The sequence below is a fragment of the Mustela nigripes genome, chromosome 15 (genome assembly GCF_022355385.1).
Source record: "Mustela nigripes isolate SB6536 chromosome 15, MUSNIG.SB6536, whole genome shotgun sequence".
NCBI classification, from domain to species: Eukaryota; Metazoa; Chordata; class Mammalia; order Carnivora; family Mustelidae; genus Mustela; species Mustela nigripes.
Window position 1 is genome coordinate 44953334 of NC_081571.1, and position 27832 is coordinate 44981165.

At 35.9% G+C, this 27832-nt stretch overlaps 1 protein-coding gene across 6 annotated transcripts in view; it reads right to left on the minus strand.

Annotated features, from left to right (window-relative positions):
- PCDH9 (protocadherin 9) overlaps window positions 1-27832 on the minus strand; it is an 890080-nt gene that overhangs the window by 93605 nt on the left and 768643 nt on the right. The window contains exon 5 of one of the 6 annotated variants that reach the window (XM_059377538.1): window positions 10288-10447. The exons of the other annotated variants lie outside the window; for them this stretch is intronic. Coding sequence (XP_059233521.1) covers window positions 10413-10447 — 35 coding nt within the window. The 3' untranslated portion in view covers window positions 10288-10412. Of the gene's footprint in view, window positions 1-10287; window positions 10448-27832 lie in introns of those variants that run through there. 6 annotated transcript variants of the gene reach the window in all.

The window sequence follows — 27832 nt, forward strand, 5'->3', positions numbered from 1 at the left end:
ATATCCCATGCTTTAAATAAAAATCTTTGGTGAGTGCTGTGAAGTGTATAAACCTGGTGATTCACAGACCTGTACCCCTGGGGATAAAAATATATGTTTATAAAAAATAAAAAATTAAAAAAAAAATCTAGAGTGAGGAGTATAAGCAGTAAGAAAGTAACTCTGTAAGATTAGATGAAATATATAAATTAAGGATAAATTTTCAGCAGAAAGTACAGAATGGTTTTGGTCGATATTTCTTCAATTATTTTAAGTGCACTCAATAAATGCACTTGCAAATTCTACTGCTGGAATGATTATGACTTCATTTTATAAGTAAAAGATCCTTGGGCTTAGGTTTATACAAGTGAAGAGCACAAAAGAACTTGAACACTCAAAGGTATTTTTGATTTACTTAGGACTTGGTCTTTCTATTTAAAACCATCTAAATCTGCATTAGATTTTCCTTTCCCTTTTGTTGATTTTCACAAATATGTAAAACTGAGGTATCCTCATTGAATGTGAAAGAACATAGGAAAGTTTATGGATCACATTTAAGTGAATTTTAAATTGAATTCTGGTTACATAAAATGTTAAATATATAAGGAAATAACATTTTAGTACCTACTAAGAAAGTTTTAAAACTAAGACCAAAGCATATGTTAATCACCAAACCATAGCTAATATTTATTGAAATCTTTGAGAATAATTTTTATAGCAAATGAGAATGTGATTTCCATCCACTAAACACAAAAGAACTTACAAAAACAAAGCAAAACAAATAATGAAAGTGACATGTAGTTTGCAGACACCGCACCATCCACCTGGACAAAATAATTTTTAATTGCATGCTGTGAGATTTACTGATTATGCTGCCAAGGGATAAGGCAATACTCATCTCACCACTCATTAAGACAGTAGCTTTTTACTGAGCTATGCGGTGGGAAAAACATGGAATTAGGCACACCTGTAATTGAATCCTGGTACAACCACATGCAAATAAGGGACTCTGGACAAGTTATTATTACTCTATTCAGAGCTTCACTGTTGTTGTTGTTGTTTTTTTTTTTAAATTTATGATTAGTGAGAATTATAATCCCTGTCCTATAGAGCTATAGTGAAGTATAAATGAACATGCACTTGAAGGCTCTGAGAATACAGCCTGACACCATCATGTTCAACTATTTCTCTCTCCTGAATAATCAGCCTAGGTTTCTACCTATGGTCTTCCACTGATCTGAGCTGGGCATAACCAGGAGCTCACTCAAGGAGAGACGATGCCATTTTCTGTGCTGGAAACAAACTTCTGAAAGGTGTGTATTTCCGGGGTAGGCCTGCATCTTTCTCTCTCTTGTCAGAAGCTTATTTTTGATGTTCAAGTGGTTTAGACAAGAGTAAAGATTTCTCTCCTTTTCTTTTGGTAATGCTTAAAAGTGGAAGCTGGGAAACGAGATTTGGTGATATTACTGATATTTCTTTGGACTCGGGATGGGAGGGTCAGTGTAAGTAAATAGGAAAATACATTTGATATTATCATATGCACAAATTAATTTGTTTTAAATGAAAAAAAGTGAACATTAGGCCCTTGGTTATAATTTGTCTTTTTTTTTTTTTTTTTTTTTTTTAAGTTTTCTGACTTCCCAGTTCAATGTTAGAGAAAAAAGCTGGGGTTCATTAAGCAAAGTTATCCCTAGGGCAGTCCAACATCATGGCTAATCCTCTCAGAGCTCAAGGGCTTCTGTACTCACTCACACCCTGAAATCATTTCGGATCAATGCAGCCTGTTCCTATCCTATCACTGGAGGAAGTACCTGTAAGGGCCTACTTAGCCAGAGTGAGCCATTTTGTTGTTTATGCAGTAAACTTAGATTGAACCTGCCCCTTTCCCCAAGAGAAAAGCGCTTAGAAACAGAACTGGTAAAATATGACTGACCAGCCCCTGATAACGGAGCCCACATACAAGGACGTGTCTGGGCAGGTGGAAACGTCCAATCAGTAAAAGCGCATGTATTACCTCCCTACCCGCCAAGGATGAGCCAGGCCAGGTGGAAACGTCCAATCAAGGGAAAGCACACTTATTACCTGCCAAGGAGTGTGAGCCCTGCTTATCAGGCGCCAGACAAAGGCGCGGATTCCAGCCAAGGTCATAGGCTGAATTAAATAACTATCAAAGGGTGAATTGTAATTCAATTGGCCACCTGTGTGTGGCCAGGCTCAACCACATGGCCTTTACTCTATAAAAGTTAGTCTGTGGGACTGGGAGGGGTCGCCTCTTTGCAAGAGACCCAGGCCAGTCAGTTTGATTCTCGATGCTTGGCACAAAATAAAGCTTTGCTTGACCTTCGCTTTGTATCAGTCTCGTCCTTTGTCTATGGACCCTTTCAGTACCCACTGTCATAGGTCATCGCTAAAAATACATGTCTCTCATGGTATAGCTTTGCTTACCAATGCCAGGATGGAACCTCCTGATATATATGACGAGCATCAGTCCTACGCAAGAAGGTACTATTTATTAGTCAAGCAGTAAAGAAAAAAAAAAAGATACTTTTTACATCTTTACAAGTAAATTGGGATGTCTGGGTGACTCAGTTGGTTAAGCCTCTGCCTTTGGCTCAAGTCATGTTCCCAGGGTCCTGGAATCGAGTTCCACATCGAACCCTTGCTCAGTGGGGAGCCTGCTTCTCCCTCTTCCTGCCACTCTCTCTGCTTGTGCTCTCTCTTTCTTTCTGACAAATAAATAAATAAAATCTTTTAAAAAAAATCTTTACAAGTAAATCTTAATCCAAGGTAATGTGTAAATAACAGGTCACTTCTATACAATAAATTCCTAAAGGCAAAAATGTATGACCATCAATTACTTGTTCATAGTAGTTGCTCTCTAGTTATGCTGTCCTTATTGAAAAGAGTCATTCTATATCCAGACAAGTTATAAATTTGTATTTGCCATAATGACTAGCAAGGGTGACAGAAACAGCCCAGTCACAATTATTGGGCTTCCACCTGCCCTGGAAGCAAATTCATGGAATATCTATTCTCCAGGTAAACCCATAATCAAATGGGACTATAAGAGTGCTGAAGGACTTGGCAGGTAATTGACTGAATCTCAAGTAAATTTGTGTGGAAAAAGCACAGTCTTAACAATCATTATAAAGCAAATACCATGAAAAGTAGGTGTCTGATTTCAGCTGCTCAGCTTGAGAGTCTAGTATTAGAGGAAAAAAAAAAAAAGCCAAGCCAATGGGTCCCAGGCCTCTTTGCTCAGTGATTTCAATTCTTTTGTGCTTTAGCAGGTAAGAAGACTTCACAAGGGACTGTTAATGTAATCTAACAGACTGTAATAAGGAATTCCAGTGGAGGACTGAATGCAACAGGGAATTCTTTGAAGGACTAACAGGAAAAAAAAAAAAAAAAAAAAAAAAAAAGACATGGCTTCCTCACATACCTCTAAATATGTAGGGAAATCATGGGTGTTGAAAGTATCTCACTGATCTAGTGCAATGCTATGACTATGTGGACATGCATCCTACTGGTTTAACCCTAGCACTGCTTGTGTCTTGAAACATACCCATGAAAGGGTGAAGAGACATGGATAGCAATGCCTTCTAACAAATATAATTTGTAGAATGAAAAACTCCTCTTCCTTATCGAGATCACTTCATATTTTTCATAACACTTAAAGCCTTGGATAATATCATTCCATCTGCATTTCCACATGACTTTATCTGGCCAGCTCTTACTGTGCCTTCTAGATTTGGATCACTTAATCCACACTCCCAGTGTGCCTCCCCCAGCTACCAACACAGGGCTTCCTAACCCTCTGGGTTTCTGAGCATCCTGTGCAAATCCCGGTTTTTTATCACCTATCAGTTGTGGCAAAAGCTGTTAGTTTCCTATTCAAAGGGAATAGCCCCCTCCATTCCTAAGAGAACTAGTATATTTCTCAGAATGTCAGTACACCCAGCCTAGAAAGTGACTGAGAGACAGAGACCAATTATTCAAATGTTAGTTTCCACCTGATACTCACTTTCCAACCTTTGCTTTCACTAGGGGATGGCCATATGACACTGTCCTGGGCAGGAACACATTAAGAAAAGTCTCCTGGAGGGTTTCTGAGAAAACCTATCCTTTTTGTTTTAAAAATTAATTAATAAATAAGTCAAATCTTTAGCACAGACTGCTTTCTGCCTTAGAAGACAGAGTTAATATGTGAAATTTGAATCTAGTACAACCATATTGAAACCAATGAAAGGAAAACAAAAAGGTGACATAGTAGAGGAATAGAAAACATTCAGGCCTTGGTGACATCATTAAACTGTCATTAAGCCAACTTAGAAACTGAGTATAACTGAAGTCTTATTAAGTAAACAAGAAACATCTTTATGATTCAGAAAAATCTGATTTATTTTATTTGCATATATTTCTTGACCAAGAGAAACACTTGATTTAAAAACTTATATAAAAACTAGTTCAGTAACATACCCAATATCTATGTTATTATCATTATATTATTACTGTTTACATAAAGTAAATGCCAATATAGTTTAGATTAAAGATTTACATCCATCTTCCTACTTAAGACTTTGAAGCCATAATGATCACAATCTGATTGTTGATTGACCTGGATCTTTGATTTATTAAATCAACTTAATGGATGCAGCAGAGATGTCACTATTAATTTTGCTATAAATTCAGATTCTTATTAATGCTGACATGCCACTTAAATGTGTAATACGTTAAATTTACCTCTGCTGAAAACCTCTGTTTCTCAGTATTTTAAACTGAAATAATACTGACCCTTAACTTAGTCATGCAAAATGTATTCAGCATAATGGTAAACAATGAAAAATAAAAGTTATTTGTCACATGGGTACGATAAGGTCAGAGATAATAAGGAAAAGTTAACCTACATTATGCCCTTATGTGTCTTAAATCATCTTTCCAAATGCCAGTTATTTATTCTTATCAAAAGGTGATGGCAGCTGACTGAAATCATACTACTTACTACTAATACCACTTCATGAAATAAATATGAATGTCTCTTTCTCTAAATATCGTTTAACAAATAAAGCACACTGTCCTCGGGCTAAAAGACTTTCAGAGATATAGCAAGTAGTATTAGAAAACAGAACAACAGAAAAATGCTGGAGAAACACTGGTAACTCTTAACAGAAACTATCACAGAAAAGGCTGGTAAAACCACTTCACCTTAAGGGGTACAATCACAACTTCACCAAGTATGAGAAGTAAGCAAAACATACTCCCAGCATTACACAAATTATTTGTATCTTTACAGTTATCATTGTGACTGGGTAAATCACTACCCCTGATTAGACTGATTGGTTCCTTCTCAAATCATTCGGTCTCAGGAGATCCGTACGCTCTTAAATGGCACTGAGGACCCTAATGAGCTTCTGTTGCTGTGAGGTATAATTATCAATATTTACCATATTAGAAATTAGAAACATTCAAAACATAGGAATACCAAGCACGTACTCCATTAGTGATCAGAGCAATAAAGCCATCACACATGAAATAAAATCTTTGGCAACCTCCTCACCATGTGAGAGAATGATGGTGGAAAATGCAGACTGTCTTAGTATTACTAACAAAACAGTCCTGATCTTTCAGAAACCTGGGAGTTCCCAGGTTTGGGGATAACTCTAATAACCACTGGCCTGTGGCAATGGGAGGAAAAGTTGGAGCAAAATGAATAGACGAAAGCTGCCGGGAGGTACAACTCTGTTCTTCAGGCAAGGATTTGAAAAGAACAATTGATTGAAGCAAGAAAAATAAATGCAGATAGTTTACGGAAAAGCCTGCAACATGGAAAATGCTTTTTCTAATTCAGTGTGTAGCTGGCAGTGTTTATGGGTACATTAACTATCATGAAAACTGCTAGACGGCTCCACTATCTAAAAGTAGAATATCTGATAAAATTTAAGACTTGCCTCGAAGTCAATTTTATCTCACAGAAAGTAGAAATAAATAGAGGCACCGCTTCCTCCTGGCTTAATTCGGATAAATAAGGAAAAACTGGTGCTTGTTTATGTGTAAGTGATAGGAATCCTCAGAAGACATGAACTGCTCATATTTTAAATAATAAAGAAAAGGAGCTGTAGTCGGGCAGGAATTTTAGATGAGCAGAGTCCGATACTTCTATGAAAAGACGCTTAGGATTTTATTGCCAGAACTTCTGAAAAGTAGAACTAATAAGAAGCGAGGGAGGAGCCTAAAAATGGAAATGCAGTTGTGTCACTATATAGAAAGCTAATAAAGAAGTGGGAGTAAGAGTCTTCTAAGGAAATCAGGTTCAGAAATAAATTGGTTATCTCAGAACTGTGAATAAATAAAATGAAATAATGAATGAAGCAAGCAAAAAAAAAAGGGGGGGGGAGTAGAGGGAAGGAAAAGAGAGTAACTGGAATTATGGGTGAGGGTAAGACCCATTCAACTTAAATACACCCTTGAAATTCACTATGTAATTGTAAGCTTTATAATTGGCCTATGCTGTTTTAATAAGGATTTTTGGGGGGGAGGGAATTAAAGAATTTTTAGATATTCCTACTTGCATGTAAATAACCTTTCCCTGCCTTTCTACTTTGACTTAAGTTGCTATCAGATTACGACATATGTTCTATCAATTATGACTTTTATGTGAATTTTAAGGCCTATGATTTAAACATTCCTGCTTGTAACTACAATACTACAAAACCAGATTTATAGTCCACTCTCTTTCCCTTTATTTATAGCTTGCTTGTTATGTAAACGCTGTATCTGTAACAAAAACATTATTTTAAAAGACATCACCTATCACCGGTATCAGAAATACCTGGTAAAGATGGACAACCAATTTCAGCAAATTCTCTGATTCCAAACTGACTCTAAAACTCAGTAAAATCTGAGGGAAATCGTAATAACCATACCATGTTACCTTTCTACTTGCTCTACTTTCTTTCTTTCTCCCCCACCCCTGGGTTCAGTCACCTACTGAACACTCCGTTTATCTCTATACTTCTCTTCATTATTCCTCTATAAAAGATTTAACCTAGCAGTCAATTTCTAAGATGTCAGTTGCAGTGAAAAACTGCTTCAAATAACTGGTGGTTGCTGTGATAGCAAAATTTGCATTACAGTTTACAAATACCTCTTCCTTAGCAGGGATACTTAGCTATGATTCAACAAACCATTTACACAGCACATTTCCTCCCAAATGCATAGGGTGCATATTTGGGCACTGACCAAAGGACTTGTGGGAGGGAAAAAAAAAATGTTTTTATCCAAAGGTCCCCTGAACAGAAAATAGATAATTTAAATGTTATAAGAAGGTGCCAGTTACTCCTCTCCCTCTGGTCTGAAAGAGCAAGAAAGGTGGAAATCTCTATCACACAGCATAGCAGGGAGCTGAGTACCAGCTGAGCTGCAGTGATAGAGGAGGGACGTTACTCTGGCCTTACAGGGGAAATGTTTATGTGTCTGCTTATCGGGGCAAAGAATATTTCTGCCTTTTATGCTCAGCATTTTCCTAATCTAACGGAAAATCTGAACCTTGGACTCTTATAAATAGAATGACCATACATCTTAGCATCTCCAGGATGGGGCTGGTGTCTAACTGTTAGCCCAGAGTAATTACCACTCGTGTGCCTGCATAGTCTCCAAAATGTCCCGTTTGGGGAGATAAACTATGCAGAGGCCTCATGTATTAGGGCACAGATCTGGAATGGAATAAATTAGAAAAGAGGTGATTCTAGAAAGAGATTATTTTAATGGTAGATGGCCAAAATCTGCTCCACGATTCTACAGCCAGAGTGCTCTTTTTATGAGGCGGTTTGCTGACTGCTTTGCTGCTTTCAGAATACAGCCTTGGAGATAGGTAAAGGTATGATTCATTTTTCTTCCAAATAGGAAAAAAGGGAAGGATGGCTGTTCCAACCAGTGCAAACCTCAGATTAAGGATTGGATGAATGCAGTAGAAAACACATGGGTTTTGGCATCCCATGAACGTGGTTCAAGGTTTTGTTCAAAGCGGTAGCTAGGAGGCTTGGGCGATTTTCTCTCAGACTCTTGCCTTAAGCCCCAAGTTCTTCAGCTATAAAACAGAATAACTATATACCCCTTGTGGGTTGGCTGCAAAGTTTGCCGACAATATTTGTGACCGACACAGTCAGTGTACAAACTGCTATTATTATTAGAATCTTAGCACACGGAGCACCTGGGTGGCTCAGTGGGTTAAAGCCTCTGCCTTCAGCTCAGGTCATGATCCCAGGGTCCTGAGATGGAGCCCCAAATCAGGCTCTCTGCTCAGGAGGGAGCCTGCTTCCCGCTCTCTCTGCCTGCCTCTCCATCTACTTGTGATCTCTGTCAAATAAATAAATAAAATCTTTAAAAAAAAAAAAAAGAAGAAGAATCTTAGCACACATCAAACACTACTGGTAACTAATATTTATTTTACACTTCCTGAAAGTTAAGGCGTGTCTTAGGCTCTTCGTTTTTATTATGTTACATAAACACCAAAAAGTAATTATTATTTACCCAGGAGCACATCGAGACTCAGAGAATTTCCAACACATTTCCATCTTCACAGGACTAATAATTGGCAAAGTTAAGATCACAGTTTAAGTCTCTTAAAATTCAAAGTTATATCCTTAATCTTTGAATTACTTAGAATTTACAACCTTTCAGGAGGACCCTATGGTTTTATTCACCACTGTGTAGCATCGGTGTCTGGCACAGTGCAAAAACCAAACCAAAACAGAACCAACAAATAAAAACCAACCACATCAGCACTAATGACAGTCAAATACATGGATATAATATCTACAAATGCCACAGAGTTGTAGATTCTTACATTTTTCATCTAATATTACCAATTTTCAGTTTAAAATATATACAAGATGTTTAGCTACAGAGGAATGTCTGTTTTCCATGATTCAGCAAAACCATGTACAGTGGTTTAGAAAGAAGCACCCAAGAGACAACTAAAGAAAAAGCCATGCCTTACCAAAGCAGAGTTTAATGCTCCTCTCAAAAACAAGGTACAGATCTCACTTAGAGCCCAAAAGACCCACTTAAAAAGCATTAGAGGGTAAACCTTTCCACTGGAGCACTGTCCTCCCATTAAACGACTGCCATCATTTCTCCACAGAGATGGGGACCTTCTCAAAGTTTAAAGTGCTAGTAATACTAACAAAGAAAGGGGGAAAAGCAGCCATAAATATGCTTGAGTGTAAATATATCTGAGAGAGAAAAACAACGCAAGAAGCAGCTTAGGAATTCTGCCCGACAGAATCTCTTCCTTCTAATCCATGTTCTCTCTTGCATGCTGAACACTGTGTCCAATATAGGACGCAGGTTTGGACTCACTAATAGAGAGATATGCTTTATTACCCCAAACATATTTATTCTAGGACACTATACAGAGTGGGGAGCTTGATCATGTGGCCTGCCCTTGGGCAGCATTTATCTAACTTGGAACCATGGAGGGATTTTTTTTTCTTTTTTTTTTTTAAATGCTGCTGCTTTAAGTGGGCTTTCTGTGCAGTAAAAAATAATTTAGAACATTTCAACAAATCATATCTTAAATATTTCATTGTAGCACCTACAACATTCATGGGAAAATGGTTTTCATTTGATCTCACTCCAAAGGATTAGAAATACAACCTGTGGTCAACACCAATTTTTAACATGAAAGCTTACTATGCCGTAAGCATTTAACATGAAAAGCTGCAATCCGTCAGTTTTGGTATTCTGGAGATTCTTGACAGTTTAAAATAAAACACCATCCATTTATAGCCACTGAAACAAAAGTCCCTTAGATGGCCCCTTAAATGTTCTTAAATTCGATATACCTACTTAGTGAAATTTTATCTCAGTCGTCTATCCTATTTCAGTATTTTAAATATTGTTAAATAAAATAAGGTTAAGTTCACTATACCACAGTGGATTATATAACTGAGAAAGACAATTCAGACTTTGAACAAAGTTCGAGTGAAAATATCCAGAACTAAAATGGATCCTTTATTGGCAAGAGTCACTTTTGAAGGTCAACGAATCAGCAAGAACCAGGATATGAATAATTATGAATTGTCTGCATTTGCTATTTTCTTGACAGAGACTACAGAATTTAAAATGTTGGCATATAGAAGAAAAACAACTATTTTTTTTTTTTCTGGATATACATTAGCAAATATGGGAGAAGTAAGAGAATAACAGGAAAACACATGGATACAGTTTTGACTTATGTTCTTTAAAACTCTGGAAAGGGAAAAGCATTAATTGTGACTCTTGGTTTTAATTCTTGTACTTTAACTACATAGTAGAACCTACTTGAAACATCTGGATATGTCCTTGTGAATGTCTACTTGCTCTGAGTCTTGAATGGCCACATACAAATGCATTCATTCTTCTTCTTCTTTCCCTCCTCGCTCCCAACTTCATTATTTTTTCCTCTTTCTTTTCTTCTTCCTTTTCTCTGTTTTTCAAATAGCAATTATGGAGGTCATTCATACTAAATCATCATATAGGTTCAGGTTAAATGGCATTAAGTAGCAAACTTTTTCCTGCTTCAACATGACTATTTCTGTTTCAGTTGATAAATTTTAGCCTTTGAGGTTTTCTGTGGGAAAAAAATATATGTACTGACATGTAAGGAAGAAAATCTTCCTACTTTGAAATTTATAGAAACATATTTAAGAGATTCTGTGAAGTAAAGCAGACAGTATAGAAATTCTTTATATGTAAGGATTAGGTAATATAATGGAAGAAAGACAGGCAGGAATAAAATGGGAGGTGAGGGAGAGAGGGGAAGAGATTAAAATGAGGATGAGCATATGTAGGACCAGAGAGACTTAATGCTTGAATACTACACAGACTTTGATAAATGAAGAAAAGAAGCCAGGAAGCCAAGAAAATACCATAAATACGAGAACATAAATACAGGGTTTATAATAATTTTTTATATATTTCAACAGAAAACATCTTTAACATTATGTTGCCTTTCAATGAATTCCATGGTCTTTAAAAATATGATTCCGTATTTGCTGCATTTCAAAATCTAGCTTCATATATCAGATTTAAGTACTTACTTAGGTACATTGCTTTAATTATTTCCCCCCCCCCTTTTTTTTTATCAAGGCATATTCTGCAATGGCAAACACTGTAATGCCAGGAATTCTATTCCACAGTTGGGCGTACTCTGAACAATAAAGTTTCCAGCATGTTCTACATTTGAATATCATGACAAATTCTTTGGCTCCAGAATTTCTGTTTCTTCATAGACATTCCTTTAATTTTTAGCCAGTCCCAAAGTTGGTTTTCTTTGATATATGCATCTTGAAAATTGCCAACCACTAGATTAAGCAATCCAGGTATTGCAATAACACTGAAGTCTAGACCGAGGTTCCCAAGTGATCCATATATTCAAGATCATCCCATTTTTACTGCTGAATCATGAATGTGAGATGGGAAGCAGGACATGGTTGGGCCATCTGTGCTCCCATCTATGCATGGCATTCAGCAACGTCAGTATCTAGTAAGTGAGTTAGTCCCATTGGTCTAAGTACAACCTACCCTGCCCCAAATCCCTGGTAGACACATATGCCTACTCCATATTCTGAAAAGTTAAACCTGGCAGTCCTATTTTAGGGTTCCCAGTAGTCATCTAACAGCAGTGAGAAGCAGCAGCAGGAAAGAATGAGCTTTGTTTGCCTTTCCCCTCTCCTAAGCAGATGGTTGGCTAAAACGCGCTTCACATGGGAAATCAATTTTAGATTTTTTAACTTGGATATCAAGTAATAAACTGCAACTGCCAAATATGAGAAAAAGTAGCCTCTGCATTTACTTTTATCTGTAATGATAATAATGGAAATACAAAAAATAAAATCATATTTCTGAAATCATTTCATTCTTTAAAAAAAAAAAAGGAAAAGTTCAATGGCATTAAAGGAGTGACATTTTTAGGAAGGCTACAACATAGAAATGTGTTCTTCACAGGAGGTTTAATGTAGTTTTACAATGTTCAAACCATAGGGTGTTCATACCTTTGAGAACAGTGTAGAATAGGAAATTAGATATAATCCCATAAGTAATGCTGAATATTCCTTAGTGGTCACTGGAAACTCTAACTTGTGTTAATGTCACTTTCTGATTATTCTCCTTAGTTATTATGGCCACTTTCAAGGCCAGATGTTACTGTTCACAACGAATGACTTCTGGCGTTCCAGAAAAGTGGATGAACCAGAAATTTGGAAACTTGCCAGCCACTGCAGTCATACCTTCACCTCTTGATAAGAAGTGTAGTTCCTTAGGACAGAAATGTTGCTGAGCATGGGGAGGTAAGCAGGGAAGGGAAAAGCTGAGTATCACTCCTTGCATGGTGCCTTCTGAATAGATTATGACATACAATTCTTTATGGCCCATAGGCTCAGTATCGATGGCTTTAATGGAAGACAAAATGCTAATTTTTTTTCCTAAACATGATAAAATATTTTAGTAATATTTTTTTTCCTGCTTCTATTGCTAAACATCTGTAAAAACTGTTGACCAAGTGATGGGCTATATGAGTACTCAGATGGTCTAAAACCCACAAGTTTTCCCCAAAACAATGAAATACCTAACTTGTGACAGAGTTCTCCAAGCAAATTTAATACTAGCTCTGTTAGTCCTTTAAGAAAAACTTAAAAGAAATAATATTCATAAGTAGTTTATTTTTTGATTTTGCTTTTTAAATGTCCCAAACTTGTATTATTATGTGATTGGTATTCTTTAGTCATGTCACTGGGAAGAAATAATTTGACTTTCTTAATGACAAGAAAGTTCTTCTACACAGAGGATGACATCTAATCTTTCCATAAACTGGAAGAACTGGATAATCACTTCTTGGTGCAGTGATTTAGAGAAATATCACTTATCTTTGCCTAAAATGTTACAGAAAAATTCCTGAAATGCTATTACAGTTTTGAAAATCTGGCTAGCTACATGCTTGGCTCTGATCAGTGAAGAAAGATAGGTAGACAGGTAGTTATATAGACGATGGAAAGGCTGATACACAGATAGAGAGATATCCTAAACGAAATACCCTGAAGGCAGGGAGGAAGAGAAATTTACATTGTGCACATACGAGAAATGGATTCTCTTCTGAAACGTGTACAATTTTTACTCATGTAAGGTCAACCTTTTCCAAATTGTTTTATTTCACTATCGATCTAGACAGATACTTAGGATGTGGCAATGGACACCAAAATCCAGTATCATTCATCAGAATGGAGGGCTGCTCCCAGAGGAACAGAAGTATCACCCTGCAGATTTTTCAAATAGTACTCCTCATTTAAAAATAATAAATTCCATAATCTACCTAGGGACCACAAGAATGTATATAAAATAATTCTCTGCTGTTGAACTTTTCCTGGGGGAACTTACAATACTTGAGAACCCTCAAGACCAGTTTGGTAGCAGGTATCAATGGCTGGGACCCTGCTCAAGTTATATCCAAAACTCAGAGTTACAGTCTAATCAGAGGGATATCACTAACAGGTCATTTGCTTATTAGCATCAATGCAGGCCAGGCAGAGCAGACGGATTTTTCTATAATGCACCATTCTTGGGAAAGAAAAATAGCTAAAGAAAGCTAATTTGCTTATTAGCATCAATGTAGGTCAGGCAAAGCAGACGGATTTTTCTATAATGCACCATTCTTTGGAAAGAATTTATTTTGTTACCACATTCATTATATAACTAGTATAGCTATTTTTTATTTATGTATAAATTAAGTCTTCTGCAATTTTAAGCATTATTTTTTTTTCCATTCAGTAGAGATAGATAATTTGGTATCCTCAACATATGATACAGTCAGTCAGATAACTGAACGATGCTATTCAGTTACCCTTTTTCCCAGTTAGGCTAAAAAACTTTCCATAACAGTCCTGGTGTCCAAATTTGTACTTGGTTTTTGTATTTCAGTTGCTTCCCTTTGGCCCCTGCCCCATTTTTGTCCTTCTGTTAACGGAGTAAAAATAATCCAGCAAGATGCTGAGTGAACTGGAGGCCGGATGTGGTAAAGTGCCCTAGATGTCTGAAGTGTTTTATAGGGAAAGCTGAAGGCACTAGTTGAGCTAAACACACAGGGAATATGTTCATTATTTGCTACACCTATGCACAAAAGGATATTTTCAGTGGAGTCTGCAGAGATTTAGATTAACAAGCCTTGTTACTGTTAACAAGCATCATGTGCCTAATTCCAAGTACATGGTTCTGCAAGCTGACACCTACATGTTTGAGTAGAACTGTCACAAGACAAGAAATCTTACAAGGGAAAAAATGCAAGTGCTTATAATTCATTCCCCATCTCTTCATATCTTACCATCTTTCTGTATGCCCATTTGCTTATGGGCTCAAGGATATAGCTCTTGACGTTTAAATATTTAAATTGTACTTAACCCTCTGAAATCATTGCAACTTCAATAGGCTCATAATCACTTAGCAATATATTCTAGGAACACCCCGTATCTATATGCCACAAATTTAATATAGAAGAAACTGAAAGGATACAGACATTCCTTTGAAATTGTCTTTTCCAAGAATTCTTAGACTTTTGATTACTTTTTATTTAAAAGAATCTTTGTTCAAATTGAGCTATAAAAAGTCGAGGAGGAAAAAGCTCTGTAATTTGTATACCCAAACTGTTTACTGACAGGATATCGGGCAAACTAGCAAAAGGCAAATGTCCCTCAAAACATCACCAACATATCTCCTAATGCAGTTTCATATTCTGAAGTTCAGGTTTTGAACTTGCCCCATAGTTATCTAACGTGTTTTTTTTGTGTGTTTCTTTTGCATATAAAATGCTCATTTAGATTAACAGAGAAGGGTCCTTTATTCAAGCACTTAAAAATTGAAAGAAAAAAATTACATTTTTTTATCTTAAAAGATTAAAAAGATTACATTTTAAAAAAATCAAAGACTAAACATGTATTTTATTTTTTATTTTTTTATTTTTTTTTTTTTAAAGATTTTATTTATTCATTTGACAGAGAGAGATCACAAGCAGGCAGAGAGGCAGGCAGAGAGAGAGGAGGAAGCAGGCCCCCTGCTGAGCAGAGAGCCCGATGCGGGACTCGATCCCAGGACCCTGAGATCATGACCTGAGCCGAAGGCAGCGGCTTAACCCACTGGGCCACCCAGGCGTCCCTAAACATGTATTTTATGCAGTTCATTTATTTTCATCTCTTTCCTAACACTTTAAATTTCACTCGGCAATTTGGAACAGATTTGATCAACTTGCTTTCATGTGTCAGTGTTTTTCAACTGCAATGAAAATAAACAAATGGGCTTGGTTTTCTACAAACTTGCGGAGATGCTGACTTAGCAACAACAGTTATGACTTTGGCATATGTTACATCGCATGGCTCTTACAAAATAAAGGAGGGCCGTGGTTATACAAACCTTACATGAAACTCTGAAGCTGGCCTCAGGTTCCTTACATTAATAAAGCCCTTTCTGGATAGTAAGGAGAGTAGTTCTCCACAACTGTTTCCTTCCTGGATAAAGAACATTTGGCATGATAAAAACTTGCAGGGGGTATGGATTCTATCATGATCCTGAGGTAGATCTTTTTGTTTTAACTTTATGGAAGCATAAATACATTTGCTTGATGTACTTGACCTCTGAATGGTCCATGATAGGTGTTAATAAAGGCCAGGAGTTAAAGAAGTTTTAAGGCTTGGAGTTTTTGCAGGATGCCACTAAAAATTGCTGAAAATGCAGAACATACATTATTTCTGAGAGATCAGACTTGTCCATGTGATCAAATTACTAGTACAATCCTTTTCACTATAATTTGTTGTCAGCTTTGGAAGTGCACTATTTCAACATGAAAACCATTATAACATGCTTTTTTAGTTTGACCCCTGGAGAATAAATGGATTTAAATTTCAAAATGGTAAAAATGTTATGGATGCACAAACAAAAGCAAATGCATATCATATCCATTTTTCTTTGTGAAAGGATAGATTTGTGAAAATGGGCCAAATGTGACTTCTGAAGGCATAAAAATACTACACTGCTAAAAGAACTAGCATTGCTCAGAGGAAGATGCTCAGAACTTCTCAGCCATCCCTATGGTATTAATAGATGAAAATTTTGATGCTAAAAATGTGAATGAGAGAAATCGATGAGATTGGATAGTGCCAAATGTAGTATCTGGGATTAAGTTTTTAAAATAAATAGGCTGAATAAATTCTATAAGTTACTTTGACATATGTTACATTGCATGGCTCTTACAAAATAAAGGAGGGCTGTGGTTATACAAACCTTACATGAAACTCTGAAGCTGGCCGGCCTCAGGTTCCTTACATTAAAAAAGCCCTTTCTGGATAGTAAGGAGAGTAGTTCTCCACAACTGTTTCCTTCCTGGATAAAGAACATTTGGATAAATAACTTTTTTAAAAAAGAATGTGATTAAAGACATCCTTAATATCAACCAAAACTTAACTCTGCCTCCAACATTATTTTTACCTTCCACCTCTCACCTCTTATCCCATTATTATGCCTTTCTTATTTAAATGAAAAAAGCTGTGCTATGAAGTAAAAGTTCAGGAGAGCGTTTATAATGGAAACAGTATCTGCCTCCATGTCTCCCCCAAATCCATCTGTTACAGGAAACAGTTCAGAGTCCTTGACCACCTACTCTACATTGCCACACTTCCAATTCTGTCCACATTATGGTAAATGTCATCTCTTCCAGGGTAGAATCCACTGCACATAATTTTCCGCCACCCACAAATAAGTTCTACTGTAACTGGCTAGGAAGTGGTCAATGTGTAACAACTGTCAGATTGTTTTGCTACAGAATGCTCTACCATTTGCTGAATGCTGCTATCTTGCATTCCCTTATCCTGCTCTGTCTCCAGAAGCCACTTCCCAGTTCCCTTCTACCCTCCTTCAATGTCAAAGAATGAAAGACATTATCATCTCAAAAAGAGATAAGAATGCTAAGAAAAAAAAAAAAAAAAAGACACTGGAAAAATCAAAGAGATACACGATAATGTTGGAAAAACTAAGGGAAGTGACAAAAGCATCAGTCTTATACCTTACCTTTTGATTTCAAAAAACAAATAATGTAAATGTAGTATAAATACGATTGTTGTCTGAATATACAAGGAGGCTATAAGTTAATTCATAGGAGATCAGATAGTACTTCACTTAAAAAAAAATGAATGTTAGGAGAATGGACTTCTAATGTGTAATTGTTTCAGAATATTTCCTGATCACTGTCAGGAATTTTTATTAGTTTCCTTCCCTTCAAAATTTAGTCTACAGCAAAAATTTTAACAGATGTGAAGCCAGAGGAATGCCTCATTACTAAATTCTAAGTGTTGTTGCTTCAGTGAATTCCCAGCTGTTTTAATAGATATTGCTATTTTGTTGGGGTGGAGGGAAGGAACTTTTTTTTAATGAATGACAATGGCATATGGAATACAACCTTTCGTATATTTTTGTTTATCTGCTTTTCTGGGCACTCTGATAGCAAAAGGACCTGAGAATTCTGAAATCATCTTCTTTTTCAACAGTGTGAGTCAAAGCTGAAAGGAGATAACATCTTGGTACTGTTGGCATTTATGTGTTCTTGGCCCACAGTGCATATTACCAGCCCAAAAAGATTTTTAAAAGGGGTGGGGATACCCCAAGAATTGTGAAAATGTGAACTGTGAAAAAAATCACAAGAATTTCTAAAAACTCTCTTTCATTTCATATCAAAGACTCCAACCGTCTACCAGTTGGGCAATCGATTCTCATGTTGTGATTTTATCCCTACCTTCTTCCAAATATCTAATTTAATATTTTCCTAAAATTAGAGTAACCAAAGCCCTAAGATGGGATGCTTTTTTCAGAAGTTGCAGTTGCAATGCCCATTGCTCTAAATGTGTATTAGTTTACCAAATTTGGCAAGCTGAACTTTGCCACAGGGAGTTATCATGAGTGTAGACTTAGTTATAGCTCAGGCACACAGAAAGGCCAAAGGGAATGTGGCCTGGATGGCAGACATAACATGCGTTAACAAAGCTGTAAGGCTTCACCCTTAGAATTTTATCTACAGCAATGAAGTTGATAATGTGGCTTCTCCTCTGTGTTGGCCAGGGACACTAGGATTATTGTGTTCTTCTCTGAATGAGAAGGGAAAAACAGAGGTGTTGGGAGATAAAATTTTGGGAATTAAATAAATTATATATAATATATATATTATATATAAATATAATTCTGGGAAAGAAATTTGAATGATGTAGGAACTTAGATGTCAACTTAGGTGTCAGGAGATACAATTTAGGGAATTGTATAAATTATATATAATATATACATATATTACATATAAATATAATTCTGGGGAAACAATTTAAATGGTGTAGGAACTTAGACCAACATCAAAGATGGGCATCATAAGAAAGGAAATGTCATCAAATATCTCAAGTATTATAATGTGAATAAAATATTAGCCTCTTTCTGTACAATTGTGAGTAGGATAAGTATGTGATGATAAGATGAATTTTTGTCCCATTCTTGAAAAAAACAAAACTTTTAATCTAAGCAAGGCTAGGAAAATTGAATTTCTACAGAGAAAGGATGAGTTCCTTTCCCTGGAGTCAGATAAACATTGTGTGGAAGACCACTTGGAAGTAGTACAGAAGGAATCTAAGTTTCAGGCGACCTGTACAGATGGTTTCTTCCAATCCTGAGACTGTCATTTACAAAGCCCAGAGACTAGAAAACATACACCTAACATGAGTTAAGTACCACTGGATGGCAATGCTGGTGATTCACCAATTTGCGTGCAAGTGTTCACTATCATCCTGAAGGAGTCCTATTACACATACTCTGTACACTACCCCTAAATTTATACTAGCAAAACAAATACATATCTATATTTTTAAAAGTAAGAAGGAAAAAAAAGAGAAAGAAAAAGGTCATCAGATTATTAGATTCATCAATTTATTAATTTTTCTTTGAGTAAAGTTGTTTGGAGTTTGCAGGTTAAGAGGCACTGGGCTAAAACCATGTGTAATCTTCCCCAAGATTTTAGCAATACCTGGAATTATAATATTACTCTTTAATTACTCTTAATTACTATATTGAAAAGTAAAGAAATAGCTACCTGGAAACTTCATCAATGATACCTGCAATTATACCTGAATGGACTGAACACAATCACAGTCCATTTGCTAAAGAAATAATGTTTTCAAACCAGGATGCTCAAACTCTAACAAATGGAATGCTAATATTTTAGTGTACAACAACTGTTGTTGCATAATTTGAATGAAAAATCCAAAATCTGAAGTTCTATTACAGTCATTATTTTATGGTATTTTCTGTTAGACACAAAAGAATCATGACTATCGCACTATGTATCTTGTTTGAATATATTCCACCATCAAACCAATAATACTTTATCTCTCTTTCTGCCTAAAGAGCTTTGGGAAAGACATTACAAATAAAGACCATTGAAGTTTGACAATTTTGGTCACAGTGAACTTTTTATTTCCAGTGCTTTCTGAAGTTATAATATTTAACGGTGCCATAGATGTGCAATTTAGACAATCTCAGTGACTTCCTATCACACTAAGTGTATAAGTCAGTTTCCCATGGTTTATCAATAATAAAAGCAAGAATCCAAGGAAAACACAACTAATAAATTACAGGTTGACTTTTTAATTTTCCTGTCTCATTAAAGACCTTTTTGTCCATTTGGTTGGGAAGACAATCCATCCCTATGGCTACAGAGTTCATCCTGTTTTCAGAAAGCAGGAAAAAAGAAGAAGAAAAAGGAAAAAAAAATTGTCTGTGAATGTGCCTTTGTTTACACAAGAGTGCTCTTAAAAAATTCCCCAAAGGCATAAACTATGTCTTAAGAATGGAGGAGGGAACTGGATATGCATGTTCCGGTCACCAGGATTATCTAGCCTTGCATTTCTCTTGTGTGTACAGGCCAAACTTGCGGGATAACAGTTTTATACAAAATCCTTCTGGTTAGAATAACTAGTGTTTATCATAAATTAGATGAATTTGGGCATCCATTCATGGTATACCAAAGGAAAAAAGGTATCCTAATAAAAGTTTGGTAAACATGCTTTTGGTTGAACAGACAAGGGTTACTTCTGAAGTTCATTAAGAATTCTAATCCCCATTAAATCTCATCAGCAGCAAGAAATGAAGACATCCATCCAAAATGTAATTAACTAAAGCTAAGTTATAGCCTAATTAATTATAAACATGTCCATCATAATGTAATGTTGTAATGACAGAAGCTGATCGGGACTGATAGCCATGACAGGAAATGGAAAGGTAGGAATAAAACAGTTTTCTGGTTTGTACTAAATACTGACTATAGAAGAAAGTGATAAAACTAGCCACATGGACACTTTAGTCTATCTGGTAAGTAGCAGGACAATGATTCTTTCTACTCAACTCATCTTATTAATGAAAATGGAAAAATAATGCCCTGCCAGAACCAGAAATTGGGATTCTGCATGTTAATGAAGTCTAATGAGAATAGTAGACACCATAGTTCTATTTATCTTTCCTCAACCATAGAGTATTCAGAAGAATATATGAACCATTAGTATATTCTCTGAATTTAAAGCACATCTAGAGAGAAAACCTCCATTGAATTGTTTAGTATTTTAAATAGTCCTTCAGTCTACTGGAGCATCTATTTTACTATATTATATTTTCCAGACTACTCCCTGATCTTCGAACAGTACACATTTAGGTTTCCTCTGATACTACTTGTAAACATGGGGAGAAGTATACCACGTGATGTTAAAAACTCTTTCACAGAAATCACTAGTTATTATTATTGTGATGATGATGATGAATAAATATGTGGAAACTAAACATAACTGAGTCTCTAGTTGCCTGGAAATTCATGACACAGACTGAAAAAAAAAAAAAAAGACCTTTAATTTGTTGAACTGAAATCATCTGGTAGTTATTATTAAAGGCCAACATTGTACTGAGTAACTTTCTACCTTTTTTTTTTTTTTTTAAACTATCATCTTAACAAAAGTTTAGCACATTTAGGGTGCCTGCGTGGCTCAGTCAGTTAAGCATCTGCCTTCAGTTCAGGTCATAATCCTACATCCTGGGATTGAGTTCTATCTCATCAGGCTCCTTGCTCAGCAGGGAGTCTACTTCTCCCTCTCCCCTTGCTTCTCTCCCCTGCTTATAATAAATAAATAAAATAATTTTTTAAAAAACTTACCACATTTAAAGAAACCATGTATATTTTACTATCAATCACCCCTTTAAAATTACTAGAATGGATATCCTTATTTTGTGTAATAAACTTGCTAGTGGAATTTCAGATTAAAAACAATTCTTGAACATGACTTACAATTAGAGCACTTTGTCATAGAATCTTACAGAGAATAATTACTGTCTAATTTATCTGTTTTATAAATTGTGATTTTATATATTGAATTTTAAATCAGTGAGCTATGTGCTGTCATTTTCATGGCATACAAACATAGGGAAAAACAAAAAAGGAAATAGGTTTTAGTGACAGTGCCACCAGGAAATTTAACACTGCTGCTTTGAAAAGATTAAGAAAATGCTTTTATGTGAATAAAATAAAACTCAAAATCTTTAACGGTACCAATTTTCTAAATTACTAATGTATGTCATGAACCTGTGGAAAACAATTGTTTAATATATATGGTAAATACTTCTGATTACAAAGCTATATTACTACCATAACAGTTAAGTCCTAATTATATGAGCCTTGATGAGCTATAGTACAACTTGTCTGCACATTCATTGGCAATATGAAACCTGTTTGGTTACTTGACTTATTTGATATGGTATCTCTCCATTTTTTTCCATTGTTTGCACTTATTCTTCTATGAATGAATGTCTTTTCAAATCCATGTAATCTCACGTGTGGGAAATAAGCGGCTCACTGGTTTACTTAGATTCATACATTGCATTAATTCCAGATATGAAAGTTTGCTTTTGTCATAGTTGTAAATTGGCAGGCAGGAGCCCAGGAATAAAATCTGGACAACTGCCCCATTTCCACTGGAACTGCAACCTCACAGAATGGCTTCCCTTACCTACTAAAAATTTTCAGGACATAGAATATAACTTTTCTAGCCACTTATGAAGAAGCCCATCAACCAATTTGGGAGTCTTTAGCATTAAGTATTCTACCTCACATACGTTTATCATAGTAAGCTCAGTCACTACCAAGGGTGGTCACTTTCAGTAAATATTTCATGTTGATACTGATGAAAGAAAATTAACCAAGCTCAATAAAAATGCCAATAGATATAAAAAATACAACTGGAGAACTAACACTATATATTTTGAGGTAATTAAATATTATTAAGTAAGCCTGAAAGCTAAAGCTTTGATATTTTTCTCTCTTCTTTATTATAAAAAAAATTATTTTAAAAAATTTGGCTGTTAAGTAGTAGCATTTTTCCTATCCTGTTTTTGCTGATAACTTGAAATTTCTCTACAATCTTTTTTAAATATCTGATTTCCTTCTATATAACCCAATGCATAAAGGATAGGGGAAAATCATGATCAATGAATCTGTAAATGTCAGAAAAATTTACTTTTGATTAATGAAGTTTATACTGGCTATATTAACAAAGGCCTAAAGAAACAATATGTGTTCTTGCACAACCTTTATGCAAAGGATGCTGAACTTTTTACTGTAAGCTTGACTTATAGCCCCATGAAACTAGATTAAGGTTCTGGCAAGGGATAGTACAGAATTCATGTAAGACTGTAGTACTCTGAACTCTCTCAGGACAGTCTTTGCAACTGTGTCATCTTTTTATTGACAAATATTAATCTGCAAATAGTGAAATGTAAAAGACAGTAGAGTGCTAATACACACTTCAGGCAAGTTAACCTTTTCATCCAGAGCTGACTTATCAGAAAAGCAGAGAAAAACATATCTATTATTATAGAGTTATTGTAAAGTTTCAGTTTTATATTTATATATCTCAACTGGGTAGATGCTGAGTGACTGAATGAGCATATGAGATATCTAGGGTTAATGGACTTGTATCTTTCCCAGATTGTCTTCTTTCCTTTTCAAAAACTGGATTATTAAACTCAGTTCCTGGTTTGCCAATCATTTCAATCAATAAAAATGGAGTATTGGTTCAGATCTTGCAGTAATTAACATACCAATCTTTTTAAGATATGCCTCAACATTTAAAAAAGATAAATTTGCTAAAAATAATATAAATCTATATATAATCAAATAACTAAACATTTGGTGGATTAACAGTCATATTTTCAGCGTGTACAATAGGATCTTAGTCTAAAATAAAGAGTTGAGGGTAAAGAACTTTTATTGTAGCATGCATATGATTAAATCAGTTCTACCACAAGCAGCTTTACAATAGTGACCTGAAATAAGAAAAAATGCACACTGTGTCCTATTTGCTTTGTGGCAAAATGTGTATACAGTAAAATTTACTCTGATATGACTGCAATTGAGCAAAATATAAGATTACTCTCAAACTATAGATAAATAAAGCATTTAAAGGATGACATATCTGAGAAAGCAAAAGGCATTAATAAGAATGTAGAGAGAAGAATCTGGTGCATAGGAGGAAAAAGCCAATGCCATTTCCTGAAGAAGAAGCAATACACAAAGGAGGGGAATGGGAAAAATTATGTAATATGCATTGAGGACTATGTGAACCACACAAATCTGGTGTGACTTGATTTTTTTTCTTTCTTCATTTCTTTTTTACATTTTTTGTTTTTTTATTTTGCACCCACAGTGGGTAAGAAAAATATACCAAAGAAAAGTTTCCTAATACGGAACATTTGTGCCAGAATACACATTTTACAAAGGAGGTTTGGAGGATACAAAACACTGAGGCTGAAGAGTGCAAACTGAAGAGCTCCCTCAGACGGAGCTGAACTTGGTCTATAAATATCTTCAAGGCAACCGTGTGACTAAGGGAAAGACATCATTCATATGTCAAAAGATAGAAGGACACAGAACAATGGCCTATAGCGAAAGAGAAGGGAAAAAAAATTGCTGGTTATTTTAAAAGTTCTTAAGACTTAGGTCAACTGTTTTGAATCACTAGCAGACAAGCGCACAGCAATGACCACTGTTGATAGTCAAGGGTGCTTTGTCAAAGGTATCAGCACCCTTGGTGAAGTTAGCATGTTAGAATCCATATCATCCTTAGCATTCCAAGGCTTATTAAAGGGAATGCAAATGCTAGAGAGACAAAGTTAATATACCTTCACAAACTCATTCTCTTCTCCCTAAGGTAAATGTCTAAGGGGGTAAATCAAGTTCCTAGAAACCATACTTGAAGTAGCCAAAGGGCCCTCTTGTATGTAGATGAGCACAAATCCAGACCTTTTGACCATTATACATTCTGTTTCTAATCCAAGTTATTTCTGTTTTTAAAATAGCTTATTTTTTCCTATTTATAGAAGTATACATGCTTATTTACAAACATTTAGAGAACTAAAGATTACTCTTAATTCAACCACACAATGACAGCCACTATAAATATTCACTTATACTAATGAGAGACAAACTCATAAGGTTTTTAAAAAATGAGATCACGCTACACATCTCATTTAACCTCATTCTTTTGCTTAATATATCAAGGGCATATTTCTACATCAATAAATAAGACAAATGTAGGTCACAATAAGAATAGGCTAAGCTGAAAGTAGAGAAAAATGAGAGAATCTAGTCCTCTGTTTTCCTCACAGCTGCAAATCTTGGCTCCACACAGTCTTCTCTTCAAGGGAGAGTGGAGGATGCATTTTTTAAAGATGTGGCTGAATCCTTCCAGTGAGGGAATAACATAGTACATTCATTTATTCACTCAGCAAACATGTACTGAGTAGCAACCAGAAACTGGCCATCTGTTAGTAGCTAGGAAACACCAACATGGTGCCATCAAGGGTTGCTTCCTGATTCCTCCCCCTGCTGTTGCCTCTGGGAGAGCAGCAAACATCTTGGATTCATGTTATCACTAACATATAGCAGAGTCTTGGAATGTTGCTAAATGAACAGAAGGGAGCTATACATGTAAATTGTCATTTATTTATTTGTTTTTAAGATTTTATTGATTTTTTTTTTTTTTTGAGAGAGAGAGACAGAACCCAGAGGGAGAGTGGGAGGGAAAAGCAGACTCCCCGCTGAGCAGAGAGTCTAATGAGGGACTCAATCCCAGGACCCCATGACCATGACCTGACCCACAGGTGGATGCCCAGTCAATTGAGCCACATGGGAGCCCTGTGAACAGTCATTTAAAATGTGCGGTAGTAAGTACTGCAATGGGGGCCAACCCAAAGTACAGCATAGGCACAGAAGTTCTGGGGATGGGGGGGATAGGCATATTTGGTGATTGTGTGTGTGTGTGTGCGTGTGTGTGTGTGTGTGTGTGTGTAGGTCTGAGGAAAAGGGAAGAATAATTTTCCATTTAGCTCAAATCTGTGTCTACAATAGTTCAAGTCCTACCGTTACCCATTCTTTTTCAAAGGAGCAAAATTGGAGATTATTTTTTTATTCAAATTAACAAGAAGCGTTGAAATGTATTTAGTACCTTCTACATGTAAGGAACTATATAAAACATTCTCTCCATATTAATTTGTACATGAGTGCTATGAGGTGAGTATTAACATCTAAATTTTATAAAATAGGAAACTAATACACAAACAGGCAGATTGATCAAGCCACAAAGCTGGCAAATGGTTGAGGTGAGACCCAAACCCAAAGCATCTGTGTTTACTCCACTATGCTGCATGGTCTTATTCAGACTGTCCAAAGTTTATGCTGATTTGCCAACAATATAGTTTGTTAGAACTGTTAAGTCCATAAAGGATGTGCATTCTATTGAATATTAACAGATCTTCTTAAGAATCTAACTATGTTGATAGTCACAGAGTAGTTTTCTCTTGTATAACATACACACACGACAGTTTAACCATACGTGCCGACTCAGTCTTTATCAAAATCAAAGTAGAACTAAAAGTATTTCATTTCAATGTCTTATATTTTGAAACCAAGATACCCACAAGCTCACTGATTATTTAAAAAGCACTGGTGATATGGAAAGAGGTATTAAAAAGAAAAGCCTTGCAAAAACATTGGTGATCGCATTTTAATGACCTCTGAGATCTATTAGGGTTTGGGTCTCATCATTCTCTCCGGTATGGTTTCATAGACTATGGAAGCAAGACAAGTGAATAATAAGCCAATTCAGTCAATGGGCAGATTTCTAACATTGTCAGTTTCGGTTATTAATAATACTACTTGTTTTATTCCATTGGTATTTCCAAATAATTTCTGGGAATATGCTTTAAATGGCAAGATTTCTTTTTTCTGTTGGTTGTTTTTAATGATATTGATGGCATAAATTTTTCTTCTGTGTAAAATTTCTTTTATATGTAAGTAAAAATGATTTATTTAAGTGAGTTCTTTTTACTTCCTTGTTATAGTGTAAGAAGACATTAGGAAATAAAGTAGATAATATTTATTATCCAAATGTTTATACTTAGGCAAGCCCTAGCTTTAGAGAGGTCTCCAATTAAATGGAATATTATGGCTTTGCCAGGTCTAAAAATGCCTGATGTGTATAACAAGCTAACAGGCCCAATAGAATACGGGACGAGAAGGCTGCTTCAGGCTGCCTCTGAGAATTTATGACAACATCATACCTAAGACTGGAGATAACTGACATGAGGCAGGTAGAGCACGGGAACTTTCAAAGCAATAGTCGTCAATTCTCCACAATTTTTTTACTATAAGTATAATAACTGTCTTGATACCCTTAAATGACATTTCCTTTTCATGAAAGCTATTATTTAGAAATTTTTTTAAGATTTTTTTTGGGGGGGGGGGTCAGAGAGGGAGAGAGAGCATGAGCAGGAGGAGAGGAATTAAAGAGAGAGGGAGAAACAGGCTTTCCGCTGAGCAGGGAGCCTGATGTGGGGTTCAATCCCAGGATCCTGGGATCATGACATAAGCCAAAGGCAGACGCTTAACTGACTGAGCCACCCAGGTGTCCCTATTGTTTAGAATTTTAATATATGTAATATTTAGTGAAATTAGAGGACTTAATATCTTGTCATGAAAAGTAAGTTGGACAGAGACCTCTTTAAGGACCCAGGTGCAGCAGGAAGAAAAATGCAGACCACAGAAAGGAAAATGAACAAACACAACAACAACAACAACAACAAAAAAAAACATTAATGAATTGGTAGGAAAACTAATTTTTTATCATCCCTCATAGAAAACCAGAGAGGAAGGAAAGATCCTGTACAGAGAAAGGTCAATTTGAAGGAGATGAAAAGATAGTGTAGAAATTTCTAGACTGGATCCTGCCCTACTCAGCCGGTTGGACTAGCACGTTCTGGACCACCACGTGTTCCTACCACAGGTGACCATGAGACTGAAGACCTGAGAGAAAGCAAGGAGGCAGAATTGCAGACAGCAATTAGAAAATAAAATGATTGGTTTAGAATAAGGAAGAAATGGTGAATACCATCTAGTCTAAGCAGTTATTTACTAAATAGCACCCCACTGGCCTGCACGAGTTCACACAGCTCCCAGTGCTCTTCAATTACTCCCAGGGCATAGATTGTGCACATCAGGAAAATATGGCTCAATGCCCTTAGGAAGATGCCTAATTTACTACAAGGTAGTCAATTCTGTCCTGGGAAAATCCTATGTAGTATAAATCTTATAAATAACAGTCTGGGGGCCAGAGGAATATTAAAATTCTATTGTTCTTATTAATCTGTGAAATGAAAGGGATGCTTAAGCAGGTAATTGTCATTTGGAATGAAAGACAAAACAACATATATT